Source organism: Lampris incognitus, chromosome 2, assembly GCF_029633865.1.
Source record: "Lampris incognitus isolate fLamInc1 chromosome 2, fLamInc1.hap2, whole genome shotgun sequence".
Taxonomy (NCBI): domain Eukaryota; kingdom Metazoa; phylum Chordata; class Actinopteri; order Lampriformes; family Lampridae; genus Lampris; species Lampris incognitus.
In genome coordinates, this window is record NC_079212.1 from 19,003,964 (window position 1) to 19,018,607 (window position 14,644).

At 42.3% G+C, this 14,644-nt stretch overlaps 1 protein-coding gene across 1 annotated transcript; it reads left to right on the plus strand.

Annotated features, from left to right (window-relative positions):
• Positions 1-6,116: 6,116 nt before the first annotated feature.
• Positions 6,117-13,149, plus strand: LOC130107384 (protein ILRUN-like). Its single transcript, XM_056273967.1, has 5 exons — positions 6,117-6,365; positions 8,721-8,875; positions 9,073-9,270; positions 10,286-10,611; positions 10,943-13,149. The coding sequence occupies exons 1-5, from the start codon at positions 6,205-6,207 to the stop codon at positions 10,976-10,978; spliced, it is 876 nt and encodes a 291-aa protein (XP_056129942.1). The 5' UTR covers positions 6,117-6,204; the 3' UTR covers positions 10,979-13,149.
• Positions 13,150-14,644: the final 1,495 nt, after the last annotated feature.

Genomic DNA, 14,644 nt, shown 5'->3' on the forward strand with positions numbered 1-14,644 from the left:
TTGGCTAAAAAAGAACAAGAAAAAAAGCATATACTAGCTTGGAGGTATGTTCAATAATATACACCGCACTCCACGTCGCATCTTGAGAGAACACTACCCGAGCCAGGCTCCTCTACTGCCGGACCCAGAGGAGCTCCGACACGCCACCGAGACGGAGACTAAAATAATCATGCAACGACATCTGGTGGATTTCTGTGGAAACTCAACCGGGGCACAAAAAAAATCATTCCAATAACGCCAAAGCAGAATGTAAACACAACCAGCTAGTGTTAGCTTATCTAACAGTCCTTTCTGCCTGTTTCATTTATCAACATGTTTTTTTCATCTGTGCATTGCGTTTAGTGTAAAGCGCATTACTTTGTATTGCAATGTACGAAATGTGCATTCAAATTCGAAATGTATAGATTGATTGATTGATTGATTGATTGATTGATTGATTGGTTGATTGGTTGGTTGGTTGGTTGGTTGGTTGATTGGTGGGTTGGTTGGTTGGTTGGTTGGTTGATATAGGGGGGAAAACGTTAGGAACAGGGGATTTGCCTCCTTGCGTTAAAGTCATTAATTCTGAACTGGTTCATATAATAAAGCGCCACACAGAAAGGAAAGATAAGACGCTAACTTGCGTTCATTGAAAGATACAAACAATTTAGTAAACTTGCTTGAATTTTGTAGAGCAGACGTGCAAGTTTTTTTAATATGAATTCTAAGGTAAGAACAGACTAACCTGTGACATAAAACAGTTTATTATTCAACAAAAAAACAGAAAGAAAAAAGAAACATGATGAAACTAGAACTTTTCTTTGTCATCCCCAAGGAAATATTCTAAAGTAGGCAATCAATTATTGAATTGCATTTTAATTCAATTTGGATTTTATAATAATAATAATAGAAATAAAATAATAATCTTGTATTTTGTCTTTACTAAAGCTAAAACAAAGTCACAACATTATGGGTTGGTGCATACATTTATGACAAATCGCCCGCTCAAAAAACAGATCTTATACGAAGAAAAAAGGAGTACAGAGCATAACATAAAAACATAAAGTGCCCAATATTAGCACAAGATATATACGTCCTTAAACCAAAACCATGACGAGAGTGACCCAATAAACCCCACGCCCATACTGTGGAATGCAGATTGAGTTGATGCAGCCGCAAGAGTCTCATTGGATAAAGCATCATCTGGTCTATCAGTACCAATGGCATAGAAAGTTGAGTCTGTGTTGTGGACAGCGGTTCTAAGGTCCTGGACCATGTCTAGAGGCTCTGCCAATGCTGTTCCGGTGGTTGTCCGAGGAGCATTCACCTTTTGAGGAATGGTGGACGAGCCTACAGCTCCAATAAATTCTCCAGTGGATGTCCTGATAAGGACATACAAGTCCCAGGGACCTTTGGGTGATGACTAAGCAATTTGAGTGTACGGGTTCATGTACCAAGTGGCATTTTCTAGGTAGACTGGCGGGTACAAGGTAAAGTTCACCCAAGGAAGGAATTCTGCTTCTCTTACATCACAGCCCCAATAAACAGCAAGGGGTCCATGTATGGTCCCAGTGACGTCATCCCTGCCCAAAAGGTGCCTCAACAAGGAGGTGTAATCAAGCAAGGACTGCGATGTTGCAGTGACCAGTAAACTTCAAGCCAGCCTTTCTCCCAGAGTCCCCTCTGCCAGTTGCTTGCTTATTGTGTCCATAATGTACTGTTGTGTAGTGTCCCTAGCAGTCTGAGTGTGGCTAAATTTGCAGACGATGTTGTACTGGTCAAGTACCATCTTTGGAAAGGATGCGTGGAGCTTGTCAACAGCAATGTGACTTGGGAAGTCATAGTGAGTCACTACGAGATCTTCCTCTTCAGAGTTTGGGGGAAAGGTTTTCTCGGGAAAGGAAACGCTTACTCCTGACCTTAAAGTATAGAACCCGGAGGATGTAGTATCTATTGATGAGCATAAACTGCAGTCATCAAAGGAGCAGCAAATATATGTGGGGACATCAACGACATGGCAATTGTTATATCTTTGGGCTCAGTGCAAAGGCAGTTGACCGATTTGTATCTCTGCCTGCTCATTGCCCATATATTAAGCAATCCGTCTTTAGGGTACCACCAGTCACTACAAACATCTTCAGGGAAATTGGAGACGGCAACACAACCTTGGTGTTCACGAACATGGAAAAGTAAAGAATCACAGTCCTGGAAGATGCCCCAAGATGTTTGTGTGATATAGTCCCAACACTCTTGGCGTTTTGTGCTAACTCTTTCAGTGGTTCTTTCTGCTCTGGAAACGATATGACTGCTAATATTAGATGACGAGGGCCGCGAGATGGATGGAGGGCTAATGTGGATGGAGCTAGGAGTCACTGATGTATCACAAACAAATGTGTTGAAAACCGAAGGCATCCTCCTCACTTGGGCTACTGGAAGGGCCAGGACATGAAGCAGGATCGGTTGGATTGGTAGGTGTGTGATGCTGAGTTATGGCCCTGGACAGGTCCACTGTAGGCCCTGAAGGAGCAGAGGAAACGTACACTGAAAGGGCAAAAGAGGAGATACCTCTTTCAAGTCAGGTTAATTTGGTCTCGATGATTTCGATATTGTTGAGAAAAATGTTTTTCACATCCACGTGGAGATTACCACGAGAATACTCATGCATTTCCCTGTTTAGGCTGTTCACTACTGCCATGAGTGCTTCAGAGACGCTGGCCCCAGACTCCTGCATTCCCTGAACAAAGCACTCCCCGCTGCACGGCAGCTTGGAAAGTTCGAGAAATTCCACTGTCTCCCGGGTTGCTTGAGACGCACGCTCGGCCAGCTTCTTGAGCTTCCGCCCCTCCACTTGTTGCCTCCTGGTCGTCGCCTTCACCATCACTGTCGTTGGTGGCCCCGGCACTTCCCTCTCCTCCATCCAGAGAAATCTGATTTGCCAGTTCTGCCAGAATCTTCAAAGCTATTTTCTTTTGGTCCATGTCACACTAGCTTGTCCAATATTCCAATACTAATAACCGACTACTACTACTACTACTACTACTACTACTACTACTACTACTACTACAACTATTACTACTACTACTTTCGGCTGTTCCCATTAGGGGCTATCACAGCGTTTCCATCTCTTCCTGTCCTCTGACTTATGATCCGCATATTTGATTTAGCAAAGATTTTACACCGGATTCCCTCCCTGATGTAACCCTCCCCATTTATCCGGACTTGCACTAAGAATGCATAATGTATAATATATAATATAACATACTACTAATACTATAATCTACTACACCTACTACTACTACTACTACTACTACTACTTTCATCTGTTCCCGTTAGGGGTCACCACAGCGGATCATCCGTTTCCATCTCTTCCTGTCCTCTGCATCTGCCTCTGTCACACCAGCCACCTGCATGTCCTCCCTCACCACATCCATAAACCTCCTCTTTGGCCTTCCTATTTTCCTCTTCCCTGGCAGCTCCATATTTAGCATCCTTCTCCCAATATGCCCAGCAGCTCTCCTCCACACATGTCCAAGCCATCTCAATCCTGCCTGTCTTGCTTTGTCTCCAAAACTGTCCAACTTGAGCTGTCCCTCTAATATACTCATTCCTAATCCTGTCCTTCTTCATCACTCCCGATGAAAATCTTAGCATCTTCAACTCTGCCACCTCCAGCTTTGCCTTCTGTCTTTTCGTCAGTGCCACTGTCCATCTTGTAAACCTTCCCTTTAACTCTTGCTGGTACCCTTCTGTCACAAATCACTCCTGATACTCTTCTCCTCCCAATCCACCCTGCCTGCACTCTCTTCTTCACCTCTCTCCTGCACTCCCCATTACTTTGTACAGTTGACCCCAGTATTTAAACTCAGCCACCTTCGTCACCTCTACTCTTTGCATCTTCACCATTCCACTGTCCTCCCTCTCATTCACGCATTCCGTATTCAGTCTTGCTCCTACTGACTTTCATTCCTCTTCTCTCCAGCGCATACCTCCACCTCTCCAGGCTCTCCTCCACCTGCAACCTACTCTCGCTACAGATCACAATGTCATCCACAAACATCATAGTCCATGGAGACTCCTGCCTGATCTCGTCCGTCAACCTGTCCATCACCATTGCAAACAAGAAAGGGCTTAGAGCCGATCCTTGATGTAATCCCACCTCCAACTTGAACCATCTGTCTTTCCAACAGCACACCTCACCACTGTCACACTTCCCTCATACTACCTATCCTACACCACTCCTACATACTTCCCCGCAACTCCCGACTTCCTCATACAATACCACACCTGCTCTTTTGGCACCCTGTCATATGCTTTCTCTAAATCCACAAAGACACAATGTAACTCCTTCTGGCCTTCTCTATACTTCTCAATCAACATTCTCAAAGCAAACATCCCATCTGTGGTGCTCTTTCGTGGCATGAAACCATACTGCTGCTCGCTGATCGTCGCCTCTCCTCTTAACCTAGCTTCTATTACTCTTTCCCATGCCTTCATGCTTTGGCTGATCAACTTTATACCTCTGTAGTTGCTACAGCTCTGCACATCACTCTTATTCTTGAAAATCGGTACCAGTATGCTTCTTCTCCACTCCTCAGGCATCCTCTCACTTTCCAAGATTGTGTTAAAAACCCCACTCCCATTTCTCCTAAACATCTCCATGGCTTCACAGGTATGTCATCTGGACCAGCTGCTTTTCCACTGTTCATCCTCTTCATAGCTGCCCTCATTTATTCCTTGCTAATCCACCACACCTCCTGATTTACTATCCCCACATCATCCAACCTTCTCTCTCTCTCATTTTCTTCATTCATCAGCCCCTCAAAGTACTCCTCCCACCTTCTCAACACACTCTCCTCACTTTGTCAGCACATTTCCATCTCTATCCTTGATCGCCCTTACCCGCTGCACATCCTTCCTAGATTGGTCCCTCTGTCTAGCCAATCGGTACAAGTCCTTTTCTCCTTCCATAGTGTCTAACCTCTCATACAACAACCCACTATACACATTTTCCTTTGCCACCTCTCTCTTCGCTTTACGCTGCATCTTCTTGTACGCCTGTCTACTTTGTTCATCTCTCTCCCTATCCCACTTCTTCTTTGCCAACCTCTTCCTCTGTATATTTTGATGTACTTCCTCGTTCCACCACCAAGTCTCCTCTATTTTTTGTTGTTGTTTTTGTCCCCCCCCCTTTCTCTCCAATTGTATCCGGCTAATCACCCCACTCTTCCAATCCGTCCCGGTCACTGCTCCACCCCCTCTGCCGATCCGGGGAAGGCTGTAGACTACCACGTCTCCTCCGATACATGTGGCGTCGCCAGCCACTTCTTTTCACCTGACAGTGAGGAGTTTCGCCAGGGGGACGTAGCATGTGGGAGGATCAAGCTATTCCCCCCCAGTTCCCCCTCTCCCCTGAACAGGCGCCCTGACCAAGCAGTGGCACTGAGAGACACTGGCAGAGTTGAAGATGCTAAGATTTTCACTGGGAGTGACAAAGAAGGACAGGATTAGGAATGATTATATTAAAGGGAGCGCTCAAATTGGACGGTTTGGAGACAAAGCAAGAGAGGCAAGATTGAGATGGCTTGGACATGTGTGGAGGAGAAATGCTGGATATATTGGGAGAAGGATGCTGAATATGGAGCTGCCAGGGAAGAGGAAAAGAGGAAGGCCAAAGAGGAGGTTTATGGATGTGGTGAGGGAAGACATGCTGGTGGCTGGTGTGACAGAGGAAGATGCAGAAGACAGGAAGAAATGGAAACGGATTATCTGCTGTGGCGACCCCTAACGGGAGCAGCCGAAAGCAGTAGTAGTACTGTTTTTTTGGGTTTTTTTTTACATTTTATTCTGCTTAATTGATTTATTCTAAGGTTATTTTACGTTTTATTCTGCTTAATTGTTTTATATTGTGCCATTTTGGTATGTTTTGTGTACATGTTTAACATCGCTTGTGGGGTCTGCTCATTGTTTTTATTCTAGAGGATGAAAAGTTTTTGATTGTAATGTAAATTCATCATTTGAATAAAAAATAAAGCCTGTCCAATATTTCCTTTAATAAAGTGACGTCATTTTGGTGCATGCGCACTTGATGACTTTCCTTTCCTGTACTACAATTGCCGCTGTCACTTGGGGCATGCGCATTCGCTTTGTTGTCGAGTTTGTAATGGTAGGTCGAGGCCTCGGACTAAATTAGGAAAGAGGCCGCGTCTCTGTCCGGGGAAATCCGCTATGATGGAGGGCATGGATATAGACTTGGACCAGGAGCTTATGCAGAAATTTAGCTGCATGGGCACAACAGATAAAGATATTCTAATATCGGAGTTTCAGAGGCTCCTTGGATTTCAGCTGAACCCTGCAGGATGCGCCTTCTTTCTGGACATGACCAACTGGTGAGTCCGAGGACTGGCTTGGCCTGCTGTTTGTGGTCAATTATTGAGAATGAGCTAATAAGAAGTTGTGCAAGTGTTGGATTATTACACATAAATAAGACTAGATATAGAAAAAACAACCACGATTGCCACATTTCCGCTGATATAAAGTGACTGACAGCAAAAACGCGAGATTGTGTTTTCTAACCTACAAGCAGTAAGCGCGACAGCTAACGCTAAGTGCTAGTTAGCCGCATTCTGAGCCAGTGTCCCAAATTTTCTTTAAAATATTGTCTAGTAGTCACAGGTGCCGAACCGGTTTTATTAAAGGTTTTTAATGGTTTCTCCAAATGATTTCCCCCCGTCTCCCATTTTATTTCACAACTATCTTAAGTAAACTAAAAAATTAGCTAAGGTTAGCCATTCACCCCAGAAGCCCTGCTGTGCAGTGATGTCAGATTACGTAACCTTACGTAACACTACACAGCTTGCTATATTCGGCTCAAAAGTGTGTACAAGTGTTCATCGCCTAATAAAAATGTTTCCGTTAAAAAAATACAAAACGGAGCAGGTGATCACATGGGTGAAGTAATCACAGTAAAATCTACTGTTAGACATGTTTATTTTACTCCTCCTTTCGTGCACTACATTTGTCAAACCCGTCCAGATGTTCTTCAGTATGAGGAACTAAATTCAATTGGTCTCAAAAGGATTCTCATCAAATCGGTATACGGATTGACAAGACCATACCGGATCGGTCGAGGCCCGCATGAACAACGGCCAGCATTGGCGCTGTGCCCTCACAGGGTCCAGATGGAAACTGTAAAATCCGCTGTGGCGACCCCCGAAAAACAGGGGAAACGCTGAAAGAAGAAGAAGGATTCTCATAGCGTGGGCTCCCCTCCTTTTACTCTATTAAAAATGACAAGGCGTCTCTGTAAATCGTATGCCCTGCCTCTCATCACTAACTGCCTGCCTGTCTGTTGGTGGGTGAACCATTTTGACGTCTGCATTTTTAGTTTATGATGATATTCTGAGTTCTTCCGCAAGAAACCCTGCTAGTCTTGACCACAAAATGACACGTGTTGTTGTGACATATTTAGTAACACCACTCACACATATTTAGTTCTGTTCAGCGCAAGATGTGCACAAATCTATAGAGCTGAAACGTGCCTGCCCTCTTTTTTAACAAGCCGCGTTCCAGAAGCAAATGTCCCGTTCAATTTCTCCAAAGACATTTCAGGAATTTCGTGTAGAACGGGTTTTTCAGCCTTGAACTGATCAAACCAGCTAAGAAATGAAGTATGGCTTTATAACAGTTGATTCAGAGCAAAAAAAATGTTTGGGGAAAAAAGGCAGGTACAAGAATCTGTACTTTGTCATTTAAGAAGGAAAGAGCTACTCGGTCTATAAACCATTATGAATGTCGTTGAATCCCTTTCCCCTCACATTTAACATGTTTCAGACAACTTCTGCAATTGCATACATTATCTCTTTAATGCTGTCTTGTATTTATCGTCGTGGTTTGTTATTTGTCTCCTCCTCATCCTTAAAAAAAAGCACAGAGAAAACATGGTGGAGCAGGTTGCTAGCCAAAAGAAATGATATTACTTCGCTACGCTTTGGCTTCCAACCTGCAGCTTCAGTTTGATTTACAGCTCCATGGTAACAGCAGCATGGTGGGACTCGCTTTAGGATTGTATGTGATGTAGTACTTTATCAGGAATTCATGAAGGAAACACAATTTCTAAACAAAGTCCAAATCAGTCTAACCTATGGCTTCATGATCTCATAGTTCATCATAAATCTACCTTGTAGAGTTAAAACATGGTTAATAATATTCCTTATGGTGACTACAAATGGGATTTTTACCTTAGGAACCTGACGTTTCAGCTCTATGGTGAGCCTAAAAAGTATTTTTCTTGCTATCTATGTTCAATTAAAGGTTAATCATAAAATAGACAGGTTTTATTAGCCAACATCTGTGGAAAGAAAGGTGCTTGGTTCACACAGTTCTGGCTAGCATGAAAGGGAGTTAGTTATGCGATGCCATGCAGTAGCGCCGCTGGAACGGATCATCTAAAAATAAACCCGCTGGTTTATGCATGTCAGGCAACTCCTACAGAGAAACCACTCTGAAACTGAATTGGCATGACACTATCGCAGTTGCACTTTTTACCATAATCAGTTGTTCCTATTCCCAATTGTCATCTATTTTAAACATATTGTAAATATTGAGGTGAAAGTAAAACTGTGTAGAATATGCAAATAGCTGTATATTCAAAGCATGTTTATCATGAGACCCTGTTAACACCCTCCTCATGTGTTGTATCAGTTGTATGTGCTAATCATCTTGATTTCTTCTTTCTGTCCCAGGAATTTACAGGCCGCCATCGGAGCTTACTATGATTTTGAGAGCCCCAACATAAATGCACCATGCATGTCCTTTGTGGAAGATGTGACGATTGGGGAGGGAGAGTCAGTCCCACCTGATACACCTTTCACGAAAACTTGGAGAATACAGAACACGGGTAGGTTGGCTAGAACTTTCAAACTGGCTGCTTCATGATTCACTTTGGGTCAGTTTGGAACCAACAACTGCCTGGCAAATTGACACATTTGCTCTGCTTAAAAGAAAAAACTTGATTAATACTACACTACATTTACACCATATTTTGTCGTGATTTATCTTGCTGAGACTTAGTACAATTATCTGTGTGTCTTCCAGGGTCGGAGACGTGGCCTCCTGGGGTTTGTCTGAAGTATGTTGGAGGGGATCAATTTGGTCATGTGAACATGGTGATGGTGCGGTCACTGGACCCCCAGGAAATGGCTGATGTGAGCGTGCAGATGCAGAGTCCTGTGTCTCCTGGTATGTACCAGGGCCAGTGGAGAATGTGCACAGCTACTGGACTCTTCTATGGGGGTAAGGACAAAAAATGTTTGACTGTAAATAAATTTGAATTACTGTTTTTCCACATTTGGGGTCAAGATTTGAGTGTTAAACTGTGGCATTTTTTTTTCACATTTCTTGAGGTTAAACACCTAAATTCCGACAAAAAAAGATTTTACCCAACCTGTTGCACTGTTGTTCAATCATTAGTTTACTAGATGTATCCTTAGTAGGGTGCAGCATGTCCAAATTGTTAATAATTGTAAAGATTCTTTTCTACACCTAGCTTAATTTTTACATTTTAGTGTATCATGACATTCTGAGTTCTTCTACAAGCATGCAGAATTCAAGGCTGGTATAAAAATAGTATTTTCTAAAATGGAATAAGAAAAGTTCTATCTTACAGTAGCACAAAGTGTTTTAGTGTTCGTTATTATGAACCTTTCAATCAATATAAGCATGAAAGCGCTTATCTCCCCCCCCCCATGAAAGCCATCATTCACCCTATAGTTTGCACTCCATAAGGATGCATACACCAAAAAAAAAAAAAAAGGATGCATACACCAGCACAGGCAAGTTTGTAAGCTGTTCAGAAAGCCATCTTTGGTAATCCCTGATATCGATCCAGTTACTTTTAAAAGGATGCAATGCGCATTCACAAATTTAACAGTTGGAAGAGATATGGAATGTATCAAGGTTTGAGGATAAAGCCATTTCGAGTTACAAATTAGGCAACCCAATGAAGCCCCTTTTTGCCATGCAGGCTATGAGTATTGAGATATGATGTGACATTGGTGATCAAACTAGGTTTCTGTTGTAGATTGTTAAATTCAATTGAGGAAACACAAGCAGGGCAGAATTTGTTTTTATTTTCATTATTATTGATTAATAATAATTTATAAGCTATTGTGCAGCTCTAATGTAACATGCAAAGACTTAAAAGTAGAGTACATGAAGTGCTAGTACAACTAGATGTGCTGCCTGGCTTCTGACCGCTGGGTTGAATTAAGGGCTTCCCATATCAAGACGTGTTGGCTTCTTTTGACAGATGTGATCTGGGTGATCCTGAGTGTTGAAGTTGGAGGCCTCCTCGGCGTCACACAGCAGCTTTCATCTTTCCAGGCCGAGTTCAATACGCAGCCCCACCGCAGCCTGGAGGGAGACTATAATCCCTTCGCCTCACCACAGAAGAGCAAGTACCCAGGTAGCAATGACAACAGTCTCCACAATGACAGCAGTCTCAAGGACCCAGGAGAACATTGGGATGGTACCCCTAATCAGTTGCAGCAAGATCAGAATGAACTTTCACACAATTCTGTGAATATAGCAGCAAACAGTCTACAAAGCAATCTATCAGCAGTGACTTACAACCAGGTAAGGCTCGTCGAGGGTCAGGGAGGTTTTCCACATCATTGCTAGCATGATGTTAAACCAACTAAATCAAGTTTGGGTTCAATTTCCTCTCCTTTACATTTACTGGGGAACTATATCATTTTGTATACCAAGTGTCAACTGCTATTAAAGGTTTTGATATCCAATCTACACAAAAATGATTAAGAAAAAACTCGTATCATTCTTCGGGGATGCGGTTTTCATAACACATGGCTATATGCGAATTTAAAGTCAATTCATCCCCGCTCTGAAGATGGCATTGTTATAATTTACTTCTTTCGATTGTTATAATTTTAATTTCCCTCCCTTACAGGGCATTCACGGACCCTATCCGTTTGGGCACTCTTAAGACATTGGAACTGTCACAGTCGAGCAGCACTATACCTCTGGAATCAGTATCAGTAACACAGAGGAGAGGCTTTACCAGTGGCTGGTGGAGAGTTAGGAGATTCATACAAACACTTTATGCAAAGTCCCTCTCCACTTCAGCTACACTATAAGAAACCAGAGGCCACCGGTCCTGACATACAGCTCAACCAACGCAACATCCCATATCCACTGTATGCATGAGTGAATGCTAAATTAAATGGAGTGCTATGGGTCTTTTTGAGAGATTTTTTTTTCCCTGATTAAGTTTGTTTTTTAGCTATTGTCACATTGCAGAGAAGAGAGTAATGGTAATGACAGGACTGTGTGTGTGTGTGTGTGTGTGTGTTTTATGAATTTACGTGTGTACGTGTTTGCATAATGCAATCTGAAAGACAGACTTGGGAGGAAAAGCCATTTAATTTGCCAACTTATTCTCTTTTTTCTGCCCCTGCTTTAACATATATTGTGTTGTTTTCTTGGCTGTTTAGGCCGAGCAATATTAAGTCTGCGTCTCTGAAACCGAGCTTCTCTGTTTACTCTTTATTTTAATTTTATAGTGTGCAATTTGAAAGGTAAGGGGAGAGAGGTTTTATTTTGGTAATGTATGTGTACTGTGGATTGTTTCTATCGAAAATTCATCAAAGTTTCTGGCAATCACTTCTTACCCATCTTTTTCAACAGAGCTCATTTATCACATTTGTTTGTGCCGTCACAGTACTTTGCAGATGCGATGCAGTATAATATTTCTCCACTAGAGAGCGTTCTTTATTCATATTTTAGCTCAACATGAAACCATCTCTGAAGAGTAAATGAAAACTGTCATCTTGTGAAAAAAGAAAAAACTGTCACCCAGTCTAAATTCAAGCTTTGGTAGAGTTTTACAGTTATATCCCAAATACAATATAAATGAAGCACCCTGAGAGAATATGGTAATGTATGAAAAATATATTTAATGATGGTTTTCTTGTCAGATGTTTATATTTTACGACATCATTTGACTTCCAGGGTTTAAGAACACTTCACAACCCATTTAGTTAATTTTTGTTATTTTTTTCAAATTTTCGATATAACCCCCCCCCCCCGGAAGTTAATTGGTCCTGTGGCTTTGCATTAATGCTGTGACTCCATTATTAAAGCAGACATGTCAAGCCTCTCATTTCCATCATCCTGAGTTGAATGTACTAGATGAATGTCAAAAGATAAAAATGTGTAAAAGTATTTTTCATTCACCAAAAGATTACATTATATGTACATTTGCCTTGAATTAACACCGTCTGATTTTGTTGTCTGGGTTTTCCTGTCCCTTGTTCAAATTTTGCCTCGGGCATCCCCACATCCAAATCTGGGATTATTTCTGTTGATCGCAAACACGAAACAAACAGGTCAACATTTTTTATTTTGATTTGCTTATTTAAGTATAACCATTAACCATGAAGACGAGTCTAAATACATGCGTTGACGGTCAACGCATCTACAAGAATAGTTTCTGAACGCTCTACTTGCACTAACTGGCTGATCTATGCACTCAGTAACGTGGCCTCCTTGCCAAACAGGCATATTTGACAGCTTGTCCTTACTCATGTTTTTTTTGTTGGGTTTTTTTTGGGGGGGGGGGACTTTTCTGGTACCTTTGCTTACTGAAGGTTTTACTTTGTGAATTTTTCTGTTATGGACAACCACTGACTTGCACCACCTCGTGTCATTAAGGACCTAACAGTTTGCCCCGGGGATACTGAGCTTTGACAGCATCCCACCGCCAGCCAGTACCGCAGCCTCTCCCATCCACCCAGTGCTTCACATCTCCCAAGTTGTTTCATCGTGCCACTGAACAATCGCACATTGTCTGTCCAAAAAAAAAAAAGAAAAAAAAAAAAGTCAATAGCAAACGCCCCCCCCCCCCCCAGTGAAAGGTCAACGCTGTCCATGATGTCACATCCTGTAGAGTGGGCTTCTTTTCTTTTCTCGTATTGGTGTGAGATGTCCCTGCAGTTTCCGTGGGTCAGATTGCAGAATAAATCAAATGGCACTAAACTCAAATTGTCCTCATTTAACAGCACATATGTATGAGACGAGTGAGGAGGCGCGAACAGGTGAAAGCCCCCCCTTCCCCCCCCCTGTGTGTTTGATGGACATTTGTATGATTAAATTATCGTTGAAATCAAATGATTCAGGGTCATGTATCTTTTTATTTGTATGAAAACTTTTTTTTTCTTCAGTACTGCCGCCACCTAAAGTCATGGTCTTACCAATACAAGCGTATATACTTAAATTATTTTAGCCTTATCCTTTTTAAGTTACCACAAAAGTCTTCCCAGTGTTATGAAAACTTAGTCATCCAAACGTTGACATCAATATTATCTACCCCCAGTGGATATGATATTGAAGGTGACTGTATTCCCAGTGGTGCATTTTCTATGTAGAGTAATAAGAACAGCAATTTCTTTTGCATGTTTAATGGTTTGAAAAAGAAACAAACATGACTGTGGGTAAGAGCTGCGGGCTAAATGAAGACGCTGTAGCCAGCTAGTAGATGAAGGGTGTAGGTGAAGGGTGTAGGTGTGTCATCTGATTAAGTTCTTTCAGTTTAAGTTGGTGTCAGATCCTAGCCTGGAGGTTTACCGGTCAAATGCTTCATGCAGCCTCCCTGGTGATGCCCCCCCCCCCCGCCCACACACACACACACATATACACACCCCAACCCTACCCACCCAGAGTTGTCAGCATAAGCATACAGCCCCAAGGGGCCAGCACCCATTTGGCCTATTCTCAAGAGTTTATGTAAATAATTCAAAAATCCACCCGGGAAGAAAGGCGGCAGCGGCAAAACAAGATGAATTACCAATTGACTCGAAAGTGTACAAGTCCAAAGTTAACTATTTTCACTTATTTGCACAAGTGCCACACCGCTTTTTTGTTTCACTTTACATCAGGTCTGACTAAAAAGCCATCACTACATTACTGAACACACACACACTCACACTCTTATAATAAAACGAAATAATTGTCTTTACCAGCCAGTAATAAACTACATGAAAGAATACTGGTGCATTTTTTAAAAAACTTTTTTGTGATTTATGACAAGGTAAAACTACAGGTTGTGCACACTTCTGAATTGTGGAGGCTCTAAGCCTATTTCTTAAGGTTTTCAGAAGGTCTTGAAAGACGATTCATCTGGTTGGATTGAATAAATAGCAGCCCTTCAGCATATTTCAACAGAGCTGCACAAACATTGCTGCATGGTTTAAGCAAACATTTACTCTCTCTCTCTCTCTCTCTCTCTCTCTCTCTCTCTCTCTCTCTCTCTCTCTCTCTCTCTCTGCTTCTCTGTCTTTCTCTCTCTGTCGGGTCTGTCTGTCTCTGTTTGTGTGTCTCTCTCCCTTTTTCTGTATTTGTCTGTCTGTCTGTTTATCTGTCTCTCTATCTGTCTGTTTGTCTCTGTGTCTGTCTCTTTTTGTGTGTGTCTCTCTCCCTTTCTCTGTATTTGTCTGTCTGTCTGTTTGTCTCTGTCTGTCTATCTGTGACTGTCTCTCTGTCTGTCTCTCTCTCCCATTGCCTCTATATGTGTGTCTCTCTCGCTTCCTTCCTAATTCGGTACCTGTCAAACTACTTTTGTAGCCATTCAAATGAGCTGAAGGAGCCTCTCCTC

What these genes read in the sequence shown, in the direction of transcription:
- LOC130107384 (XM_056273967.1), top strand. Translation starts at nt 6,205, where the DNA reads ATGATGGAGGGCATGGATATAGACTTGGACCAGGAGCTTATGCAGAAA. An exon ending in TACTGGACTCTTCTATGGGG is followed by an intron (nt 9,271 to 10,285) that starts GTAAGGACAAAA and finishes TTCTTTTGACAG; the next exon opens with ATGTGATCTGGGTGATCCTG. An exon ending in CAGCAGTGACTTACAACCAG is followed by an intron (nt 10,612 to 10,942) that starts GTAAGGCTCGTC and finishes CCTCCCTTACAG; the next exon opens with GGCATTCACGGACCCTATCC.